Source organism: Myxocyprinus asiaticus, chromosome 23, assembly GCF_019703515.2.
Source record: "Myxocyprinus asiaticus isolate MX2 ecotype Aquarium Trade chromosome 23, UBuf_Myxa_2, whole genome shotgun sequence".
NCBI classification, from domain to species: domain Eukaryota; kingdom Metazoa; phylum Chordata; class Actinopteri; order Cypriniformes; family Catostomidae; genus Myxocyprinus; species Myxocyprinus asiaticus.
The window spans coordinates 23,486,521-23,506,483 of record NC_059366.1 but is presented as its reverse complement, the minus strand read 5'-3'; the positions used below and the strand labels follow the sequence as shown (position 1 = coordinate 23,506,483).

Here is a 19,963-nt window from a genome sequence, read left to right as displayed (position 1 = left end):
TTATAAACTGTATAATAATTTTATAACTTTAAATGTATGTAATACTTTAAATCAATTAAACCCAGGGACCGTTTGAGCTAAAGATGACAAATCAACTTCAGTAAACTCATAATATTCCCTACATAGCACACGGCTTATTTTTGAGAGTTTTTATTTGGTATTTTTATATAGAAAATTTAATCCATATAAAGTAATTAAACTCAGGGACCATTTGACCTGAAGATGTCAAACCAACTGCAAATTGCTCAGATTTCTTTGAGTACTTTTATATAGAATATTTATATCTATATTATAGAATATATTTAAATCCATTTAACTTCAAGATCGTTTAAACTAAAGTTGTCAAACGTTTTACCGATTTGCAGGTGGTACGAGAGAATGGTGAGAGGTTAAAAAAAATTGTGTTCAAATCCATGTTTAATTGATTTATTTGGATTAAAAATTCTATATAAAAAATATCAATTAAAAACTCTCAAAAATAAGCCGTGTGCTATGTAGGAAATAATATTCTGAGTTTACTTAAGTTGGTTTGACATATTTAGGTCAAATGGTCTTGGAGTTTATTTAATTTATATGGATTAAATATTCTATATAAAAATACCAAATAAAAACTCCCAAAAATAAGCCTTGTTCTATATAAAGAATAACATTCGGCAAAGGCTATTTGCACTAAGTGTAAAAAGCAACAAAAAGCATCTTCTTTGCACTAAGTGCAAATGGTGTTAGATGCTGCAGATACTCTTACACCCCTGTTTAAATACTAACATACAGTATAGTGGCATCACTGCAGCATTTTTATTGTGTTTATTTGGAGTCTCACGGATACCCTACACCAACCCCTAACCCTACCTTACTAAAATTAAGCATGGTTTTACTACAGTATCCATAGTATCACCATGGTATTTTTCTAGTAAAATCATAGTAACCACAAAATTAAACATGGTTAATATAAACTACTATTAACAACATGTTACTGTGGTAACACCATTGTTTGTACATCAGAAATATATAGTTTCCACCAAAACACATGGTTACTACAATATTACTACAGTAAAACCATGGTTAATTTTATCCAGATAAAATCCTTCTCTCAACTCCTCGACCTTCACTGTGAAACAAATCACTGCGATGAATCTCTTTTATTTATTACTATAAGTAGTATTAAAGGAAATATTAAGAGTAGAGACATGAGAAAAAGTATGACAAGGGGTGGGATTCAAACCTGGATCTCCAGTGTGATAACACATACCATCATTACACCAGAGATACTCTAACTGCATATGAAAGCACAGTTTGTTATAAAATCTTGTGTTTCCATCAGACTATTGGAGCGCAAATAATAGCTTAGTTATCCAATCTCTTAGTCCACTAAATGTCTAACCCATTAACCAGTTTAATGTCTCTGTCCCATCGTGAAAAATTCAAATATGCCCGCCTTCATTTGATCAGTAGTTGACCCCAAATACATCTGTTGTGGCTGTCTTGAGTTTGGTCTGAGCAGTGGTGCGCGGAGCAGTGGTGGGCGGAGTTAGTGTAAATAGCCTCTGCCAAACAAGATGGGCTATTTGCACTGTGTAAATAGACACTCCGATAATGTTCGGAGTAATTTGCAGTTGGTTTGACATCTTCAGGTCAAATGGTCTCGGAGTTTAATTGATTTACATGGATTAAAAATTCTATATAAAAACACCAAATAAAAACTCTCAAAAATAAGCCGTGTGCTATGTAGGGAATAACGTTCACACTCAATCATCATGCTCTACATGGTCGGATTTAACCATTGCGCACCTTTTCTGTGTTTGCATCAGCATCTCCCACTGAACGAGTTTTCATGCGCGCCTTCCCAAGAACGACGATGGCGGAGAATACGGTAGAGTTCAGGGCCCTTCCGCTGCCGTGGGCCCGTGTGTTAATACGGCCCTGTGTGCAGAGAGTTTAATGGTTATGAAACCGAATGTCCAACGAATGTCAAACGTAAAACTAACTTTACCACAGTCTCCTAAAGTCTATTGAAACTGGGAAAACCTAAGAGGCTGAATGTGGCATGGATATTGACTGATGATTGCTGACAGCTTGCTGTCATTAATAATTGCCAAACCCCACTAATGGAAATATGTCACAATTTACGACAGTTTGTGAGGTTTGCGCTGTGCTACTTGTTCTGCTGAGATGTTGCAATGGTCATCCTGATTTCTCCAATTGTGTGAGATGATATTTGTTAATTTTGTCTGAGCAGTGACACAGATGTGTGGACAGCAGATGGGAAAAGTGGAAAGAGAATTAGTGCACATTACTTTTATTCAGACACCTCGACTCACCATAGGCTATATAAGACTAAAGTCTTTTCGTGTTCGATAGTTTTTCGCAATTTGTACCATAAACTAATAATTATTTAGCATACTTATTTGTTTGTTGTTTAAGCCAGAACATTTAGATTAATATTTTTTTTTTCTCATTGTGAATATATTGCTTGTCATGGAGAAATGTCTGAGATGTTGGTTTATTAGTTAGAAAATAAACTGTATATTATTGTAACGGTGGCCAGCTGGTACGTGCTGGGCAGTGTGTATAAACCTCAATCCCCTGGCCTCAAGATGCGCACTAGCAACTGAGGTTAGAGGCTGTAGCCTTTAGCTTCCTCATTAGCGTGCCCGCCTCCCATGCTGGAGGTGCAGATGGTCACGCAGGACCGGTTACAGTGGTGCTGTGACCCGGATGGGAGTGAAGTTTAGGGGGGTGAGTGTGACGGTGGCCAGCTGGTACGTGCTGGGCAGTGTGTATGAACCTCACTCTCCTGGCTTCAAGAGGCGCACTAGCGACTGACACTAGAGGTTGTAGCCTTTAGCCTCGTTAGCATGCTGGAGACGCCGGTTTGAATTCTGCTCGTAGCGGGTTGAGCAGGAACGGTTACAGTGGTGCCGTGACCCGGATGGGATTGAGGTTTAGGGGGGTGAGTGTAATGGTGGCCAGCTGGTATGTGCTGTGCAATGTGTATACACCTCACTCCCCTGGCCTCAAGAGGCGCATTTGCGACTGACACTAGAGGCTGTAGCCTTTAGCCTCCTCGTTAGCACGCCCGTCTCCCATGCTGCATTCGCCGTTTCGAATCCTGCTTGAAGCGGATGGAGCAGGGCTGGTTACAATATGGTTAGAATGAAAAAAAACATTCTTATCCTATGTTTGCTTTTATGGAGCAATAGTTATAGTGTTTAATCATTAAGCATGCATACAGTTTGAAAAATGTTCTTTACAACCGTAAAACAAACTCCTAAAAGCGTGGGAAATGCCGTGCTCCCTTTGGACGAACCTCAGAGCTCTGCTCGCACAGACGAAGCAAACAAACCAGAAAGTGTTTACAGGAACATGTTGAGCGACAGTTAGAGGCATGTCAAATTAGGTCCGATATTGCAAAAGGTGCTCATACCTCTTTCTCAAGTTCTCATTAATCGTATATGCAACACTCTTCTAGGTGAGTTTGAGTTCTTGTTTTTTATTTTTTTTATTCTCGCCTGTGTAATAAATCATTGAGGTATGGCCATGATGCTATGTCAGCAAATTTGTGCAATTTGTGTTTATACTTTCAGAAAGGAAAGGTTATACAGTTGTAAAATATTTGAAGTTTCCTAATCGTAGCATTTATAGTTCTATATAGGTTTATACATATTTAATTAATTGTATTATACAGTAGGTCACTCGTTAAACTGTTCCAGGGTTCTTGACCATGCCCTCCTCAAGAGTAGGAGGCTAACTGTGGCTGTGCCTCGTTTGGAAGGATGCGTTCTCCGGAGGTCGCATTTCTCGGCCGCATACATCATCGAGGCTGTCTTGTTTCAGAAAAGCAAGTAGGACACTTCGAATGCGACCTTCTTTCATGGGAATTCGGAGGATGCATGAGGTATATCCTTCATGGGCACTCACAACCCACAATTCTTTGCTTCAACGGAAATGTCAAAAAAAAAATTACGCCAATTTGCCCGTAAATATGATGTTCAAACGCAAGTAATGTTAAGTTGAAGTACCTCAGTAGATGGGTGCAGAGTATATAATATGTATAATTATAGTAATATATAATTAAAATAAAGTATTAGACTAAAAGTACACTTGTAAAATCAGTTTTCTTTTCTCATACATTCCCTTCCAGAGGGACTTTGTTCCCTTCTCACTCAAAGCGCTCGCGCTTGTTAAAGAGTGGCGTGCTGTCATAGCAACCATGTTACGTTCCGTTTCCGTTTGTCCTACGAAGGCCGTCTCGTTTAAACGAGACTTGTTTAAAGGAGGACACTCGGTATACTGCAGCCTTCAAAGGACGCGTCCTACCTAACACGCAGCCTTCCAAACGAGACACAGCCTGTGTTTTTACTCGTTTATTTATCGAGATTTTTAGTAACTTGCTGTTGAACACATCAACTGTTTTTCCACTACATTGTATTTATTTGTTAATTTATATGGTATTTTGGAAAAACGAACCAATTTCAATTATGCAATAAAAACCAAAAAGTGTTACACTCTATGGTTATATTTTCTGTGTGTAAACATAGTGATGAAGTCCCTAATCTAGTATGGAGTCAAAGGCTATTAGGCCAATATAGAGTTTTGTGTCCTTTGCCACAGTCGCGTATGGCTTGCTCACTGGGGTTCTAAATACAGTTAATATATAATTATTTATTTTTTACACACAATTTACAGTCATATTTAATCAAACTACACAATTATGACTCTAAGACTTTATAGATATTACAGTTTCATTTTCTGTAAAGCTGTTTTGAAACGATGTGTGTTGTGAAAAGCTCTATACAAATAATAATGACTTTGCTTGACTTCATTTCATTTGTACATGGTCACAGTATAGGCCTGCATTGTTGTATCAGTATTCCATGAGGTGAGCTTTGGTATTCAATATAATTTTAAAGGAATATTTTGGGTTCAGTACAAGTAAAGCTCAATCGACAGCATTTGTGGCATAATGTTGATTTCCACAAAAATTGATTTAGACTCGTCGCTCCTTTTCTTAAAAAAAAAAAAAAAAATCAAGGTTACAGTGAGGCACTAGAATGGAAGCGAATCGTTAAAGCTGAAGTATGTAACTTTTTCTGTGTTAAAATACTTTGTCCTATCTCAGCTTAATGTGCAGAGACGACTATAAGTAAGCCGTTCATAGGTTGATTTTCTCGAAAACTGTATTGTCTCTATAGCGCTATGTAAATCCTCTGTTTTTTTTAAGCGACCCCTCTATACAAACACAATTACATTGACTCGGCCAGTGGCGTGAGTTGGGGGCGGGACTATCTATTTGTTTGAACAACAGAAGACAAGGCAAAACAGAAAGCTGTTCTGAAAACAAAGTTTATTTTTGCAATTCCATTTTGTGGCGCTAGTGGTGCAGAAATGTCATACTTTAAAATGCTCACTGTTTCAAAAGTATAGCCACAAGACGTAATATGTGTGTTTACGGTGTTAAATTATTTTATTGTCATAAATCACTTACTAACCTTTTTTGTGTTGTTATATACAATTCTGCAACTTCATTGCCATGACAACATAATGCGGTAAACTCTAAAACGGTTAAATGTAATTCTTACATTAGAGTTTTACGGTAAAACTCTAATGTAAAAATGTAGATGTAAACAACTTTACTACTCAAGTAAACACGTTTTAACAGAAGAATTAATGTTAGTGCTTTTATAAAATTATAAGCTTCACATTTCTGTGTTTAAACCCTCCAAAAATGGACCCCATGCATCAACTTCCATTGTAAGTGCCTCACTGTACCCTTGATTTTTGCTTTTTTTTTTTTTTAAGAAAAGGATGGTCGAGTTGAAATGGCCATTCTCTGTTGATCTCTCTCAACAACAAGGTGTTTCCGTCCACAGAACTCCCCCTCACTGGATGTTTTTAGTTTTTAGCACCATTCAGAGTAAATTCTAGAGACTGTTGTGCGTGAAAATCACAGGAGATCAGCAGTTATAGAAATACTCAAACCAGCCCATTTGGCACCAAAAATCATGCCACAGTCCAAATCACTGAGAACACATTTTTTCCCCATTCTGATGGTTGGTTGATGTGAACATTAACTGAAGCTCTTGGCATGTATCTGCATGATTTTATGTACTGCACTGCTGCCGCACGATTGGCTGATTAGAAAATCGCATGGATGATTGTTGGTGCCAGACGGGCTGGTTTGAATATTTCTGTAACTGCTGATCTCCTGGGATTTTCACACACAACAGTCTCTAGAATTTACTAAGAATGGTGCCAAAAACAAACAAAAAAATCTAGTGAGGGGCTGTTCTGTGGACGGAAATGCCTTGTTGATGAAAGAGGTCAACAGAGAATGGCCAGACTGGTTCGAACTCACTAAATCTGCGGTAACTCAGAAAACCACTGTAAAGCTGCTTTGAAACAGTGTGTATTGTGACTTGACTTGACTTGTTTTCTTTGAAAGGGTGAATTATTATGTGTGGAGAGCTTTTGTGTTGCTATTCTGCTAATGAAGACAATGGTGTACATCAAATCTTACCATTTCTGTTGATTGATATGCACTCATGCAAACTGGGAAAAGGTCATCTTAAAAACATTTAACGTATTTGCAGCATTCTTTTTCTTGTGTACTACTTTCTTAGCTTGGTAAGGGTGAAGGAGTTAAAATAATTGATTGGCTCAATGGCATAGGAGTGTGTGCATAAAGTCTGGATTCTGGATGCTACTTGAAATTATTTTAAATTGTACATCTTTGCAGCTGTAAATGGGTATTTTATGCATAATGTGTCATGACGTGTTATGTTTTTAACCATTTTAGTCTCCTTACTTCCTTCACTAGTTCATTTTAAATGAATGAACACACATTACACTTATATAGCACTTTCTGGCATTACACTCAAAGCACTTTACATAGTAAACAGGTGGTTCTCCTCAACCACCACCTATATCCAGCATCCACCTGGATGATGTGACCGCCCCATACTGCGCCAGTACGCTCACCACACAGCAGCTGTTGGTGGAGAGGAGATAGTAGAGTGATAGAGCCAATTCATGGAAATGGTTCTGATGTGTGATAAATACATCTTTAAAAGTACAAATATGCCATGTATTCTTTCAGTTAATATGAGATCATAAAAGCTGCTTGTATAGGCATAAAAATTAAATACCAATAATAAATAATAAAAGATAAATTACCAAAATGTGTGGAGTGGTGGTGGACTAGGCTCCATCGACCTTTGTGCTGTCTTAAAAGTTGGCTATAAAAGGTCATTGCTCTGGTTGACACTTTCCAGACAGTTTCCAAGAAGGCTTTTGAAACTTTATTGAAGTATCTAAACATAAGACGCTTTTTGTTTTCATTTGTTTTCCAATCTATCTGTACCTCCCACAGGGATTTCATCACTGACATGCTTCTAAATATAAGCAACAGAAGGCAATAAAGGCAGTTTTGAAATATCTCTTATTAATAATGCATTAGTTTGGTATTGAACCTTAATATAATGCTCAAAGGTTAACACAGAATAATGGACAACAATTATATCATAAGCATTGATTACAATAACTTCATAATGATTCTAAAATACCTGTACTCATTTGACTATTTATACTGTAGTAAGTTAAACAGAGCTGAGAGTATTATTCTCTTATTAGTGGCCTAAATCGTAATAAAATTAGCTAAAACATTTCATAAACAAAAACCTAAGAGGCAGGGGATGAGTAACATGTGAATGAGGGGTGGTCAAATTCTGCTGAAATCTGCAGTAAAATAGTAAAATATGTAGTTCAAGGACAGCTCAGAACAATAAGGAATGCAATAGCAAAACAAATCTACTGCAAAAGCCTATTGTATATGCATACACACACTCACACACAAAGTGTGTTAACAGGCATAAAGGGGTTTTACTGCAATTATGAGTGTCCCATTATGTTGGGTTTTATTAGATTATGCCATTAAGCTATATCAGTGGAGCTTAGTGTTTATTCCACAAGTGCATTTGCTGTTCTGTGCCACTGATGCACATCTTCAGTGATATCTGTTTTTCCTATTACTTTTCACATAACACATTTCACCTCCTTCATTGTGACACAGAAATGCTTTGTGGTTCAGGCCTTGCTTTAATTCTTTAATTAGTGAGCAACAGCTCAAGATAAGTAGAGTATGATAATCATGCAGAATTTTTTTCAAATGGAAATCAAACTTAACCCATCAGGGGAGCTATTAAGATTCAAGGTTAGAATACATTAGCTCAGGAGGTCAGCATTTATCATAGCTCTACTTTGCTATTGTTTTATCCATAGATACCTTTAAATGTAGAAATGAATACTAAAGAATATGCTTGTTGTTTTAAATGGATAGTTCACCCCAAGATTAAAGTTCTGTCATCATTTATTCACCCTCATTTTGCACACACCCATATGACTTTCTTTCTTCCATGGAACACAAAGACGTTAGGTATAGGCCTAATGTTAGTCTCTGTCACCATTCACTTTCAATGTATGGATAGAAAAGTTAAATTATATACAAATTCTTGTTTTGAAGTCCATGTATCCAAATTAAAGTTTCACACTGTAGCCTGTAGTTTTTGACCCATGTGCCTTCTAAAGATTTTTGTATCACTGAAATATTGTTGATCATCACCCCTACTCTGATCTAGTTTTGTATTAATGGCAAATTCTGACTTATCTCAGTTTATAGGTGGCTTAATTTTGGCCATTGGATTTATGCAGCAGTGGAGCGGCAATGCTACAAAACCCTGGAGGGAGCATTTCTGGCTCTTGCCTTTATCCTCATTGTTCTGGGTGTGATCATGTTCATTGTCCCCTTCTTTAGGTTCCTGGCATCTCTCAGAGACAACTTGTGCCTTCTCAAAGTGGTAAGTTTTCATTTTTCCATCAGATTTTTGCAGCCTGGTCTCATGAATTTTACATGAACGTGACAACATTTTTGCAAATTTACGTGCTGTATACAGGTGCATCTCAATAAATTAGAATGTCGTGGAAAAGTTCATTTATTTCAGTAATTCAACTCAAATTGTGAAACTCGTGTATTAAATAAATTCAGTGCACACAGACTGAAGTAGTTTAAGTATTTGGTTCTTTTAATTGTGATGATTTTGGCTCACATTTAACAAAAACCCACCAATTCACTATCTCAAAAAATTAGAATATGGTGACATGCCAATCAGCTAATCAACTCAAAACACCTGCAAAGGTTTCCTGAGCCTTCAAAATGGTCTCTCAGTTTGGTTCACTAGGCTACACAATCATGGGGAAGACTGCTGATCTGACAGTTGTCCAGAAGACAATCATTGACACCCTTCACAAGGAGGGTAAGCCACAAACATTCATTGCCAAAGAAGCTGGCTGTTCACAGAGTGCTGTATCCAAGCATGTTAACAGAAAGTTGAGTGAAAGGAAAAAGTGTGGAAGAAAAAGATGCACAACCAACCGAGAGGACCGCAGCCTTATGATTGTCAAGCAAAATCGATTCAAGAATTTGGGTGAACTTCACAAGGAATGGACTGAGGCTGGGGTCAAGGCATCAAGAGCCACCACACACAGACATGTCAAGGAATTTGGCTACAGTTGTCGTATTCCTCTTGTTAAGCCACTCCTGAACCACGGACAATGTCAGAGGCGTCTTACCTGGGCTAAGGAGAAGAAGAGCTGGACTGTTGCCCAGTGGTCCAAAGTCCTCTTTTCAGATGAGAGCAAGTTTTGTATTTCATTTGGAAATCAAGGTCCTAGAGTCTGGAGGAAGGGTGGAGAAGCTCATAGCCCAAGTTGCTTGAAGTCCAGTGTTAAGTTTCCACAGTCTGCGATGATTTGGGGTGCAATGTCATCTGCTGGTGTTGGTCCATTGTGTTTTTTGAAAACCAAAGTCACTGCACCCGTTTACCAAGAAATTTTGGAGCACTTCATGCTTCCTTCTGCTGACCAGCTTTTTAAAGATGCTGATTTCATTTTCCAGCAGGATTTGGCACCTGCCCACACTGCCAAAAGCACCAAAAGTTGGTTAAATGACCATGGTGTTGGTGTGCTTGACTGGCCAGCAAACTCGCCAGACCTGAACCTCATAGAGAATCTATGGGGTATTGTCAAGAGGAAAATGAGAAACAAGAGACCAAAAAATGCAGATGAGCTGAAGGCCACTGTTAAAGAAACCTGGGCTTCCATACCACCTCAGCAGTGCCACAAACTGATCACCTCCATGCCACGCCGAATTGAGGCAGTAATTAAAGCAAAAGGAGCCCCTACCAAGTATTGAGTACATATACAGTAAATGAACATACTTTCCAGAAGGCCAACAATTCACTAAAAATGTTTTTTTTATTGGTCTTATGATGTATTTTAATTTTTTGAGATAGTGAATTGGTGGGTTTAGTTAAATGTGAGCCAAAATCATCACAATTAAAAGAACCAAAGACTTAAACTACTTCAGTCTGTGTGCATTGAATTTATTTAATACACGAGTTTCACAATTTGAGTTGAATTACTGAAATAAATGAACTTTTCCACGACATTCTAATTTATTAAGATGCACCTGTAACACGTTTGGCTGCAGTTTTACAGTGAAATGTCCAGCTGGGGGCACCAAAAGCAAGTAAAATGGTGTCGTAATCAGATGCGGTTTTAAGGTGAATTTTAGATGTAATTTTTTAAACATACCTCCCTAACCTAAAACTTTTTCCTGAACCTAACCAATAGTGTTTTAAAATATAAATGAGACGTTTCAAAAAGACATCCTTACCAAATCAACGCCTAAACCTAACCAATAGTGACTTTTTTTTTTTTTTTTTTTTTGTCTCCCCTCTTTCTCCCCAATTTGGAATGCCCAATTCCCAATGCACTGTAAGTCCTCGTGGTGGCATAGTGACTTGCCTCAATCTGGGTGGCGGAGGATGAATCTCAGTTGCCTTTGCATCTGAGATCATCAATCCGCGCATCTTATCACGTGGCTTGTTGAGCACGTTACTGTGGAGGCATAGCGCATGTGGAGGCTTCACGCTATTCTCTGCGGCATCCACGCACAACTCACCACGTGCCCCACCGAGAGCAAACCACATTATAGAGACTACAAGGTGGTTACCCCATGTGACTCTACCCTCCCTAGCAACTGGGCCAATTTGGTTGCTTAGGAGACCTGGCTGGAGTCACTCAGCACACCCTGGATTTGAACTCGTGACTCCAAGGGTGGTAGTCAGCGTCTTTACTCGCTGAGCTACTCAAGCCCCCATTCCAATAGTGTTTTAAAATGTAAATGAGATGTTTAAAAAAGACATCCTTACCAAATCAATGCCTAAACCTAACCAATAGTGTTTTAAAATATAAATGAGACGTTTAAAAAGACATCCTTACCAAATAAACGCATGAACCTAACCATTAGTGTTTTAAAATAAATATGAGATGTTAAAAAAACATCCTTACTGTATCAGTGCCTAAATCTAAAAAGCACAATTTCTGAAGCAACTACCATGTCATGCTGCTTCAATGACTTTGTCATGTTATGTGTCAGCTTTAAGTTCATGGCTGGACTTGAACCACAGTCCTATGACTGTAAGTCCAATACCCTATCAGGTGAGCTACCGCACAAGTTAATCATGTTGGAATAAGTGTATATATGTAGGTGAGTCTGTAATGCAAGCATTAAAAATGTATTGTTTTTCAAAAGATGTGTTTGAGTAAAAGTGTGTCAGTATCATAAAATAGCAGGGCATGAGTAATAGATAGAAAAATAAGTATTTTTAAAGTCATAATCAGCCATTAAAGTCATGACTTGAGTGAATAAAACACACAGTTGTTGTAGTGCCTCTAGTGTTCATTTCACCTGGAAACTGCAGGGAATTGTACCTGTAGACACGTATAACAAGTTTAGCAAAAATTTATATAGTCACGTTTTCACAATGAGACCAGGTTGGATTTTTGCAGCACAAAAGCTTTACTTCAGCACATTTCTTATTATTTAAACAATATTGATTTTCAGCACAAACCACTTCATGTTCTGTTAATTATATAATGATGCTTTTGTAGGGAGAAAGGAGCAAAATAATGATAGGGGGCTTGTGGAAGACAGAAATTTTAATTATTTTGAAAGTAAATTTTCAAAGTAGTTAAACTGTAATGTAATTAACTACACTACAAGCTACTAACAAAAAAGTAGCTCTACATTAAACTAAATTGATACTAATTAAGGGTTCAATCTTTTTAAATGTATAACAATAAGACTAATAGACCGTTTTACAATAAGAGCATTTATCTGGCCCAAAAACAATGAGGATCTCGATTAGAAACGTTCTTATTTAATTAACTGAGTTTAAAAAAGATGATGAATAGCAGTTTACCTACTCTTAATATTTTGCTATAAAAAGAATTCAGTGCAGAAAATTAATCAGTTAATCAAGTACAGTTAACTAGAAAATATTAATCATATGAATAAATGAATTATTAAAATAATACTTGAGTGACATTTACTGTGAACCGTAAACTACTGTGACATTTACATAAACCAACATGAACTTCGCACACATTTACCGCAATACCAATCAAACCCAATATGAAAATGGCCACTCTCTCTCTTTGCTTAGGCCTCACATGGTCAAAACAAAAGCAGAGCTCTGAGCGTATTAAACTCTTAAAATGTAATTACTGTTTCATTTTCAACAGGGTTCAAAGTAGGTCTGAAAATAAGAGACAATATTAAAAGCACATCCTGTTTCAGAGCAGGAGAGGAAAAGTGCATCAAATGGAGAAGGCTGTCCTCTTATTTTCCAATCTCTATGTTGATACATCGCCCCAATCACACACTAGCAAGAAAACAAGCTGATAGGAATTGAATCATGTTATGAGCTATTTGTATTCAGTGGTCCATCTGCCTTATGAATATGTTACTGGGTGCTGTACACACATACAAGGACTCATTGTCTGTGTAGGAGATTAACTGAGATCCATGACTATTGCTTTTCATTTGTTTCTGTTCCCATGTCTGTGTCTCACTTTAGATCCACTGTTTACTATTGCCTACTTGCAGTTTCTTTACACCCTGGCTATTTGTCTCATTTTGGAACTTGTTGGTGCAATTGTTGCTCTCGCATTTAGGGCCCAGGTGTTCAGTTATTTTGTGTTCTTTCAGTAATTGTTCTGTTCTCATTGTTGCCATATGTATTTCATTTCCTTCACAAATTAGATTTACATTAGTGCATTTGCTTGACAAATGTGTTTACATATCCTACCTTTATAATATGACTTGTCCTTGGATATAGATTTATCTTATATATGTTTTTGTTCATTTAGTGTCATTTCAGAGTGACAGGAATCATCATGGGCCATTAAAAGAAATTCATATTTAAAGAATTCAGTAATTTCAGTATTAGACAACACTTCAATCATTTAAAACTACATGGAAAATGTGTACTAATGGAATGTGGCACTCAATATTTATAAGTCCTGAATGGCAGTTCTGTTGTTATTCACTTTATTGGGCTGCATGCTAATGTGAGAAGGATAATTATGAGTAGTGTTATGGTCACTGGGTCATGACTGTTTTCTGATTAGATGAGGTTTTATTTCACTGTCTGCATGAAGTCAACATTTTGTTTGGCTTCTTGACACTCCAGCAATCATGATACAAAATAATTGTAATGGCAGAGTATTATAAAACATCATTGTGAACTTAATTTAAATCATATTTCTTCAGAACCTTATTGTACCAGTCCTCAAATATTACTGACTTATTGCACAAGTTAATTTATCAATTCTCTTTTCAAAACCAAATGAGTACAACAACAAAGGCTTGACATCCGGTGTAAAAAGAAATTATCCATATGGAATTTTGTTGCAATAACAATATACAGTAGTAGTAAACATAGCTTCATCGTTTTTTGTACACAAACAGATCTGAATGGTGTGCATGCCGAATTGAAAGATTGCTAAAGATTTTACTTTAATGGCACTTACTACTAATTAATAATATTCATATGGTGTCTGCAGAGACAATGCGAGTCTTCAGCTAAGTTTAAAGTGCAAGCATACTCTAAATCTAAAGCATAAAATTATTAAGATATTAAGATATTAAATTAAATAGCTACTGTTAAGGAAAAAATATTGTGTTATTTCACCCTCTGAAACTATGCAAGTCCAGACGTTTCTTCACACAAATGTAATGATTATTTTCACATAGTCACCGGTGAACCCATTTTGTCTCATTTCAAATCTTAAATGATGTTTAAAATGTGTTGAAATGAGACTTTACACATTTGATTTTTGTTAAAGAGTAAAAGATGAAAAAAATAATGACTGTAATGACATTTCAGATTTCTGTTTTAGTTGATAGTTTAAATCAACCTGAAGACCAGTGGCCATGAAGGGTGGGTTTGCATACTATAAGAGGTGTTCATTGGGGAAATTTATAAACATAAACCAGGTATCACTAACTCTGCGTGCATTCAGCAATAACACATTTAAACCATCTTTTTGGCATTTGCTTTAGAAATAGCTTATGTAATTGCTTTAAAAATGTGGGGGGAAATGGTATAAAGACCTACAGTGAATAAGCTTTTCTACCACATGTGGAGGTATAATGCCCAACCAATGACGAGTATGTAGACTCTGTGGGAAGGGTTCAATTTTGTACAAAAATAGAACAGCATTTTATTTTATTAGCAAGTTCTTGGCTTTTTTGACTTCTAAGAAACACACTAGAATTGACCCACTAGTGCCAGTCTATTTCAACTAATCATTCCTCACACTGAGTTAGCTGAAAGGGAAAGATTTAGCAAATTATTTTTCGTCCATTGTTAAGACAAGGGAATTAGTTCATGTTTTAACTAGTGGTTGACTGATATGGGCTTTTTAATGGCCGATGCCGATATCCAGAGTGCAGGGTGGCTGATAGGCAGATACTGTGCCAATAAATCACACAATTTAATGTAGTAAATAACAAACATAAAATTGCTAATATATATATATATATATATTGTATATATAAACTCTTATTTAGCACTATATTTACTCAATTTCACACAAAACTAAATATATATATATATATATTGTATTTTAAATGGTAGATAGCAGTTTCTTCAGATTTCTGTTTAGTTGTCATATTTTAGTCATTTATTTGCACATGAAGAAATGTTAATATATTAGGAAGAAGGAAATAACAGTACACACAGTAGTCCAGCAACGATGGATGGCATGTCCACATTAACAGGCGTATTTACCCGAAAAATACCGAATCAGACCAATTGTACATGCAGTGCATAGTGAATAAGACATCTACTTATAGCACACGTGAAGCGCTTTTACTTTGGGCTGCATCCAAAAACGTAGGCAGCTGACTTGCTACCTTGTTGCCTAATCAGTTAATGGCTTAACTAACAGCTGTTTTGATTGAATGGAATTCTTCAAGAAACTGGTCTCCAAACAGTTTGAAAAGCACCTTATTTTCATCCTACCTCCTCATACAGCCTCCGGAGGCAACATTTTCCTGGTTTCGGATGCAGCCTTGAAGTTGCACTCACACGCTCATGCGGATCCAGCACAAGCCTCAATCTCCTGACAGTTTAAATGGCCTAGATCGCCTGCTTGGATTGTCACAGGTCAGACCGTCATGATTTATGAATCAGATCAACTTTTGATCCTGATCCTGAAGTTTTGATTCTGGCTGATAGAATACGCACTTCAGAGGAAGGTATTAGACGAGCACTCGACAGGAAGAAAACGCTGGATTTTTGTGAGGTTTGTGAATTACATCTGTTTAAACTAGATATCTGCATATTTGCAAATGGTATATAATACAAGTTTTATTGATGTTTGCCTTTTATCATTAGAAAAGAACATTTAAGGTGACAGGGAACTGTTGAGGAGTGACTGTTAGAATACATGCTTTAGAGGTAAATAAATGAGCGCTCCACAGGATGCTGGATCTGCTGAAGTTGTGTGAGTTTGGTTTATTCTATATCTGTTTAAACGAGATATGCGCATATTTGCAGACAGTATATGATATTTGTTTTATTGATATTTGCCTTTTTATCATTAGACAAGACATTTAAAAGTTACAGGGAACTGCTGAGGAGAGAGAGGGAGAATGAAACAGGCAAGCACTTTAACATTCTGAGCTCAAACACTTCTGCCGCGGCTCTGATATGTGGACCTTTTAAATGAGACTGTGTTGCACACCGGTCTATTACTGTAGTAACACAATGGCACGTAACAAGAAAACGAACAATGACTGGTCGTTTACATGTCTCAGTAACTTCACATCAGCCAAACGGGAAAATTTATCGGCCAATGCGATAATTAAAAAGTCAGAATTTTGGCCGATTTATCGGTCGACCACTAGTTTTAACCACCTTCACTACCTGCCACAGCTGTCTTTCACTGTGTTTTGTATAAGTTTTGTTCACATCTTTTTTCAGTATGTTCAATTATTTGAGAATTTTCAAACTTTTTGCAAGGGCTGCTGTAAAACAGAATGCCCATAAGTCCAAAGCAACAAACAGTGTATTCAAGGTGTACATTTGATCCATTTGTATGTTCCATATGAATCAAACGAACAACCTCGGCTTTGCTACAGTAGCACTGGGCCATACCAGTTGAGCTACAGAAACATGTGTTTTCTGTCAAACGGGATGGTGGCTTCACTCCTAAACGGGTCTTTGTCATTTCTTATTTATTCATTTTCTGACATGCATCCCATGCTGCTTAATTTTTTATTTTCTATCTGCAATAGGACATGATCAAACAATCATGCTCTCTGTTTAAACTGATAGTCATGTAATTCCCCTGCATTAGTGAATGTGATTCTGTTGAAAGAATCAACCAATTGCTTAAGTAATTGCCTCAAATGTTATTCAGTTCCATTTAAATGAGCTAAAGGTCTGGGGCCGTATTCACAAAACATTTTATCTTACCACTAAGAGTTCTCCTAAATAGCAGTAAAAGTTCTTAGGTAAGAGTTTCCTCTTAAAACCTATTCACAAAGCTGCTGAGACCAACTTTTATTAAGGAATTGTGAGAAATCTTAAGCTAAGAGAAAAGGCAGGGTTGACCTCGTTGCTATGGATGGTGTCAACATGCTTACTAACTATGCCCACAGTGATTGGCTGATAGGGGATGGGTCTCTGTCAGTGATTTAATCATAGAAATATTATAGAATGAGGTATCATGTTGCCATATTCAAATAAAGATTTTTAAAATAAAAATGTTGCCATATTCAAATGACGATTTTAAAATGTAGGCTAAGTGTCACTAATTCAACAAGTATATTTTCCGCTAATTGTCAGCCTCTTACATGTCTGCATCTCGTAAACAATTAGCAGATCTGTATATAAGCAGCCTTTTAATTAACAGACTAGAATAATCATGGCTGATAGTAAGATGTTGTGCAAATGTAAAAGAAAACCAAACTGGACGCAAGAACAGCTGTTACTTCTTGCCCAACTTGTACATGAAAAGGACTTAATTAGAAGGAAATTTGGAGATGTGATAACTTCCAAAACCAAAAAAGAAGCATGGGAAATATACAGTATGTGTGCAAATAAATGCGGCTTTCCCACTTCTGTCCAGAAGCAGAGATGACTGTGGTATTGTTTGCAGTCTCTGGCAAGGGCAGAGATTGCAGAATTCAAGCGACAAACAACTGCCACAGGTAATAGGACATTATTTTCAACTTGATTGCAATTCTCCATCGTTCAATGCATTTTGCCTATACATAAATTAACCTTGTTATGTCATCGCAGATTAAAATCTAGAATTCAAAATATTTCTTGCATTTATGAGGAGGAGGCTCAGCACCCAAGGCTCTATCACCTATTGCCTCAATGGTGTACAGTGTCCTTGGGCACTCAGACACCAGCATAATGGGGCTGGAGGGGTGCACTGACCCTGCAATGCAACTGCTAAACAAAACTCGATGGGTAAGTTTTTTAATGGAACATTTGCCTCATATAATTGTGTGGATTGGTGGTGGTGTAGTGGACTAAAGCACTGAATTGGTAAGCAAAAGGTTGTTGGTTCAATCCCCACAGCCACCACCATTGTGTCCTTGAGCAAGGCACTTAACTCCCCCATTGCTCCAGGGGGATTGTCCCTGTAATAAGGGCACTGTAAGTTGCTTTGGATAAAAGCATCTGCCAAATGCATAAAAATGTAAATAATTATTCATAACTGGGACAGTCATTAATGATTCTCATGTTTAATAAATCAATTGAGAATTATATAATAACAATGACTTTCAAAATAATAATAATAATTTTGTAAATGCCTCACAAAGATACATAGGCTAGACAAAATAAGATGCCAAAACTCTCTCTTTTAGGGCCAACACTTCAGTTGCCAATCATGGCAATGCTCCTGCCCCCTTCTTCCTGCCCCCCTCCCTCCTACCCCCCTTTGTCCTGCCCCCTTCTTCTTGCCCCCTGGCTCCTGCTGCCCTCTCTCCAGGCCCTGCTCCTGCCAGTCCTGCAGTGACTGGTGGTGGTCCTGCTCCATCAGCATCTCTGTTGGAACAGAAATTGGAGCTCAAAATTAGTTTATTAAAGAAACAGCATAGGCTCCTCGACACACAGGAGAGGCTCCTCCACTTACAGGAGGAGTAATATTCTCAGAAACTGAAGATGCTTAAAGACAGAGAATCTCTTGAATAAATACATTACAATAACTTGTGTTTTGACTAATTTGTGTAGATGCAAGGTAAAGCTACAACAATTGTAATTTAAGTGCTTATTATTGCTTGGTAAGCCAAGGTCCATGTATCTGCACTATCGCACTTTTTGAGCTGAAAAGTGACATTACTCTCCTAATCTGTGATGCTGCTCTTATTAGCAGGATATTGTTGTTGGGATGGTTTACCTAAATTGTGTATTGGTGAAGTGGTCCCTGTATGCCAATCCACTTTGTAGTATGTGAACAGCCACTCCGCCTTCATCATCATCAGCAGCAGCAACATCGTCGTCATCATCATCATCATCGTCATCATCTTCTTCATACTCCTCTGGCTGTGGGATATTTTGTTGCTTGCACAGGTTGTGCAGAATGGCACAGACAGTAATGATCCTGCTTGCTTTGTCTGGAGTTAGCCGGATTTCCCCATGTAGGGAATGAAAACGACGTTTCATCTGCCCAATGCCCCTTTCTATAACACTGCGAGTTTTCTTGTGGACTCTAAAACATATAATGTCTTGAGTGAGACTGTGAATACATATTGAGGTTCAATGCAGTATACTATGTTCTATATGTAACATCTTTTTTCAGTACTTTTTATTTAAGGTGTTTGTGTGACCAATATAACTATAATTTCAAAAGGAAAGCAAACATTTTGTGAGCTTACCTGTTGTAATTTAACTGAGGTCCCAGTTGTGGGTGGATGTAAGGTGAGGGGAGCCACGTCCTGCAGGGATAGCCACTGTCCCCCACCAAGTGACATCTAGCTGGGACATGATGCCTCTCAAACAGCAGCCTCAGGCCACTCTCCTGTAGGATCTGGGAGTCATGTGTTGTGCCTGGCCACTTGGCGACAATGACCAGAATATTGTAGTTGGCATCAAAAACCACCTGTGTGTTAATGCTATGATTTTTTTTTCTGTTTACAAATGCGTGTTCATGTTGTGATGGCGCAATGATTCTGACATGTGTCCCATCTATAGCACCAACTACACCGAACAGTCCAGCTATGGCCATGAAGTGGACTTTGTTTCTTTGTAGCTGGCGAACATCAAGAGGAAACCATATGAATTGTCGGACGATGTGGGGTCTGAAGAGGGCATTTATTGTTTGATGCAATATTCTACTGATGGATGGCTGAGATATAACTAGTTCATCTGCGCTGCATAGCTGCATTTTCCCTGTGGCCAAGTAGTGTAGAGCTGTCAAAACCTTGATCTCCGGTGTTACTGGGTTGTTTCTATTTGTTGGTGAAGTGACTGCATCCCTGACTAGCTCTACTACACTCATAATACCCTCGCGATTAAGGCGATACCTTTTTAAAAGC

The 19,963-nt window shown here is 37.6% G+C and overlaps 1 protein-coding gene across 1 annotated transcript; it reads right to left on the bottom strand.

Moving 5' to 3' along the window:
* Window positions 1-1,773: 1,773 nt before the first annotated feature.
* LOC127414336 (putative nuclease HARBI1) lies at window positions 1,774-19,926 on the bottom strand. Its single transcript, XM_051652264.1, has 4 exons — window positions 19,304-19,926; window positions 18,869-19,137; window positions 18,361-18,473; window positions 1,774-1,920 (listed from the first exon to the last, which is right to left on the bottom strand). Exons 1-4 carry the CDS (start codon window positions 19,924-19,926, stop codon window positions 1,774-1,776), a joined length of 1,152 nt encoding a protein of 383 aa, XP_051508224.1.
* Between the last annotated feature and the right edge of the window lie 37 nt (window positions 19,927-19,963).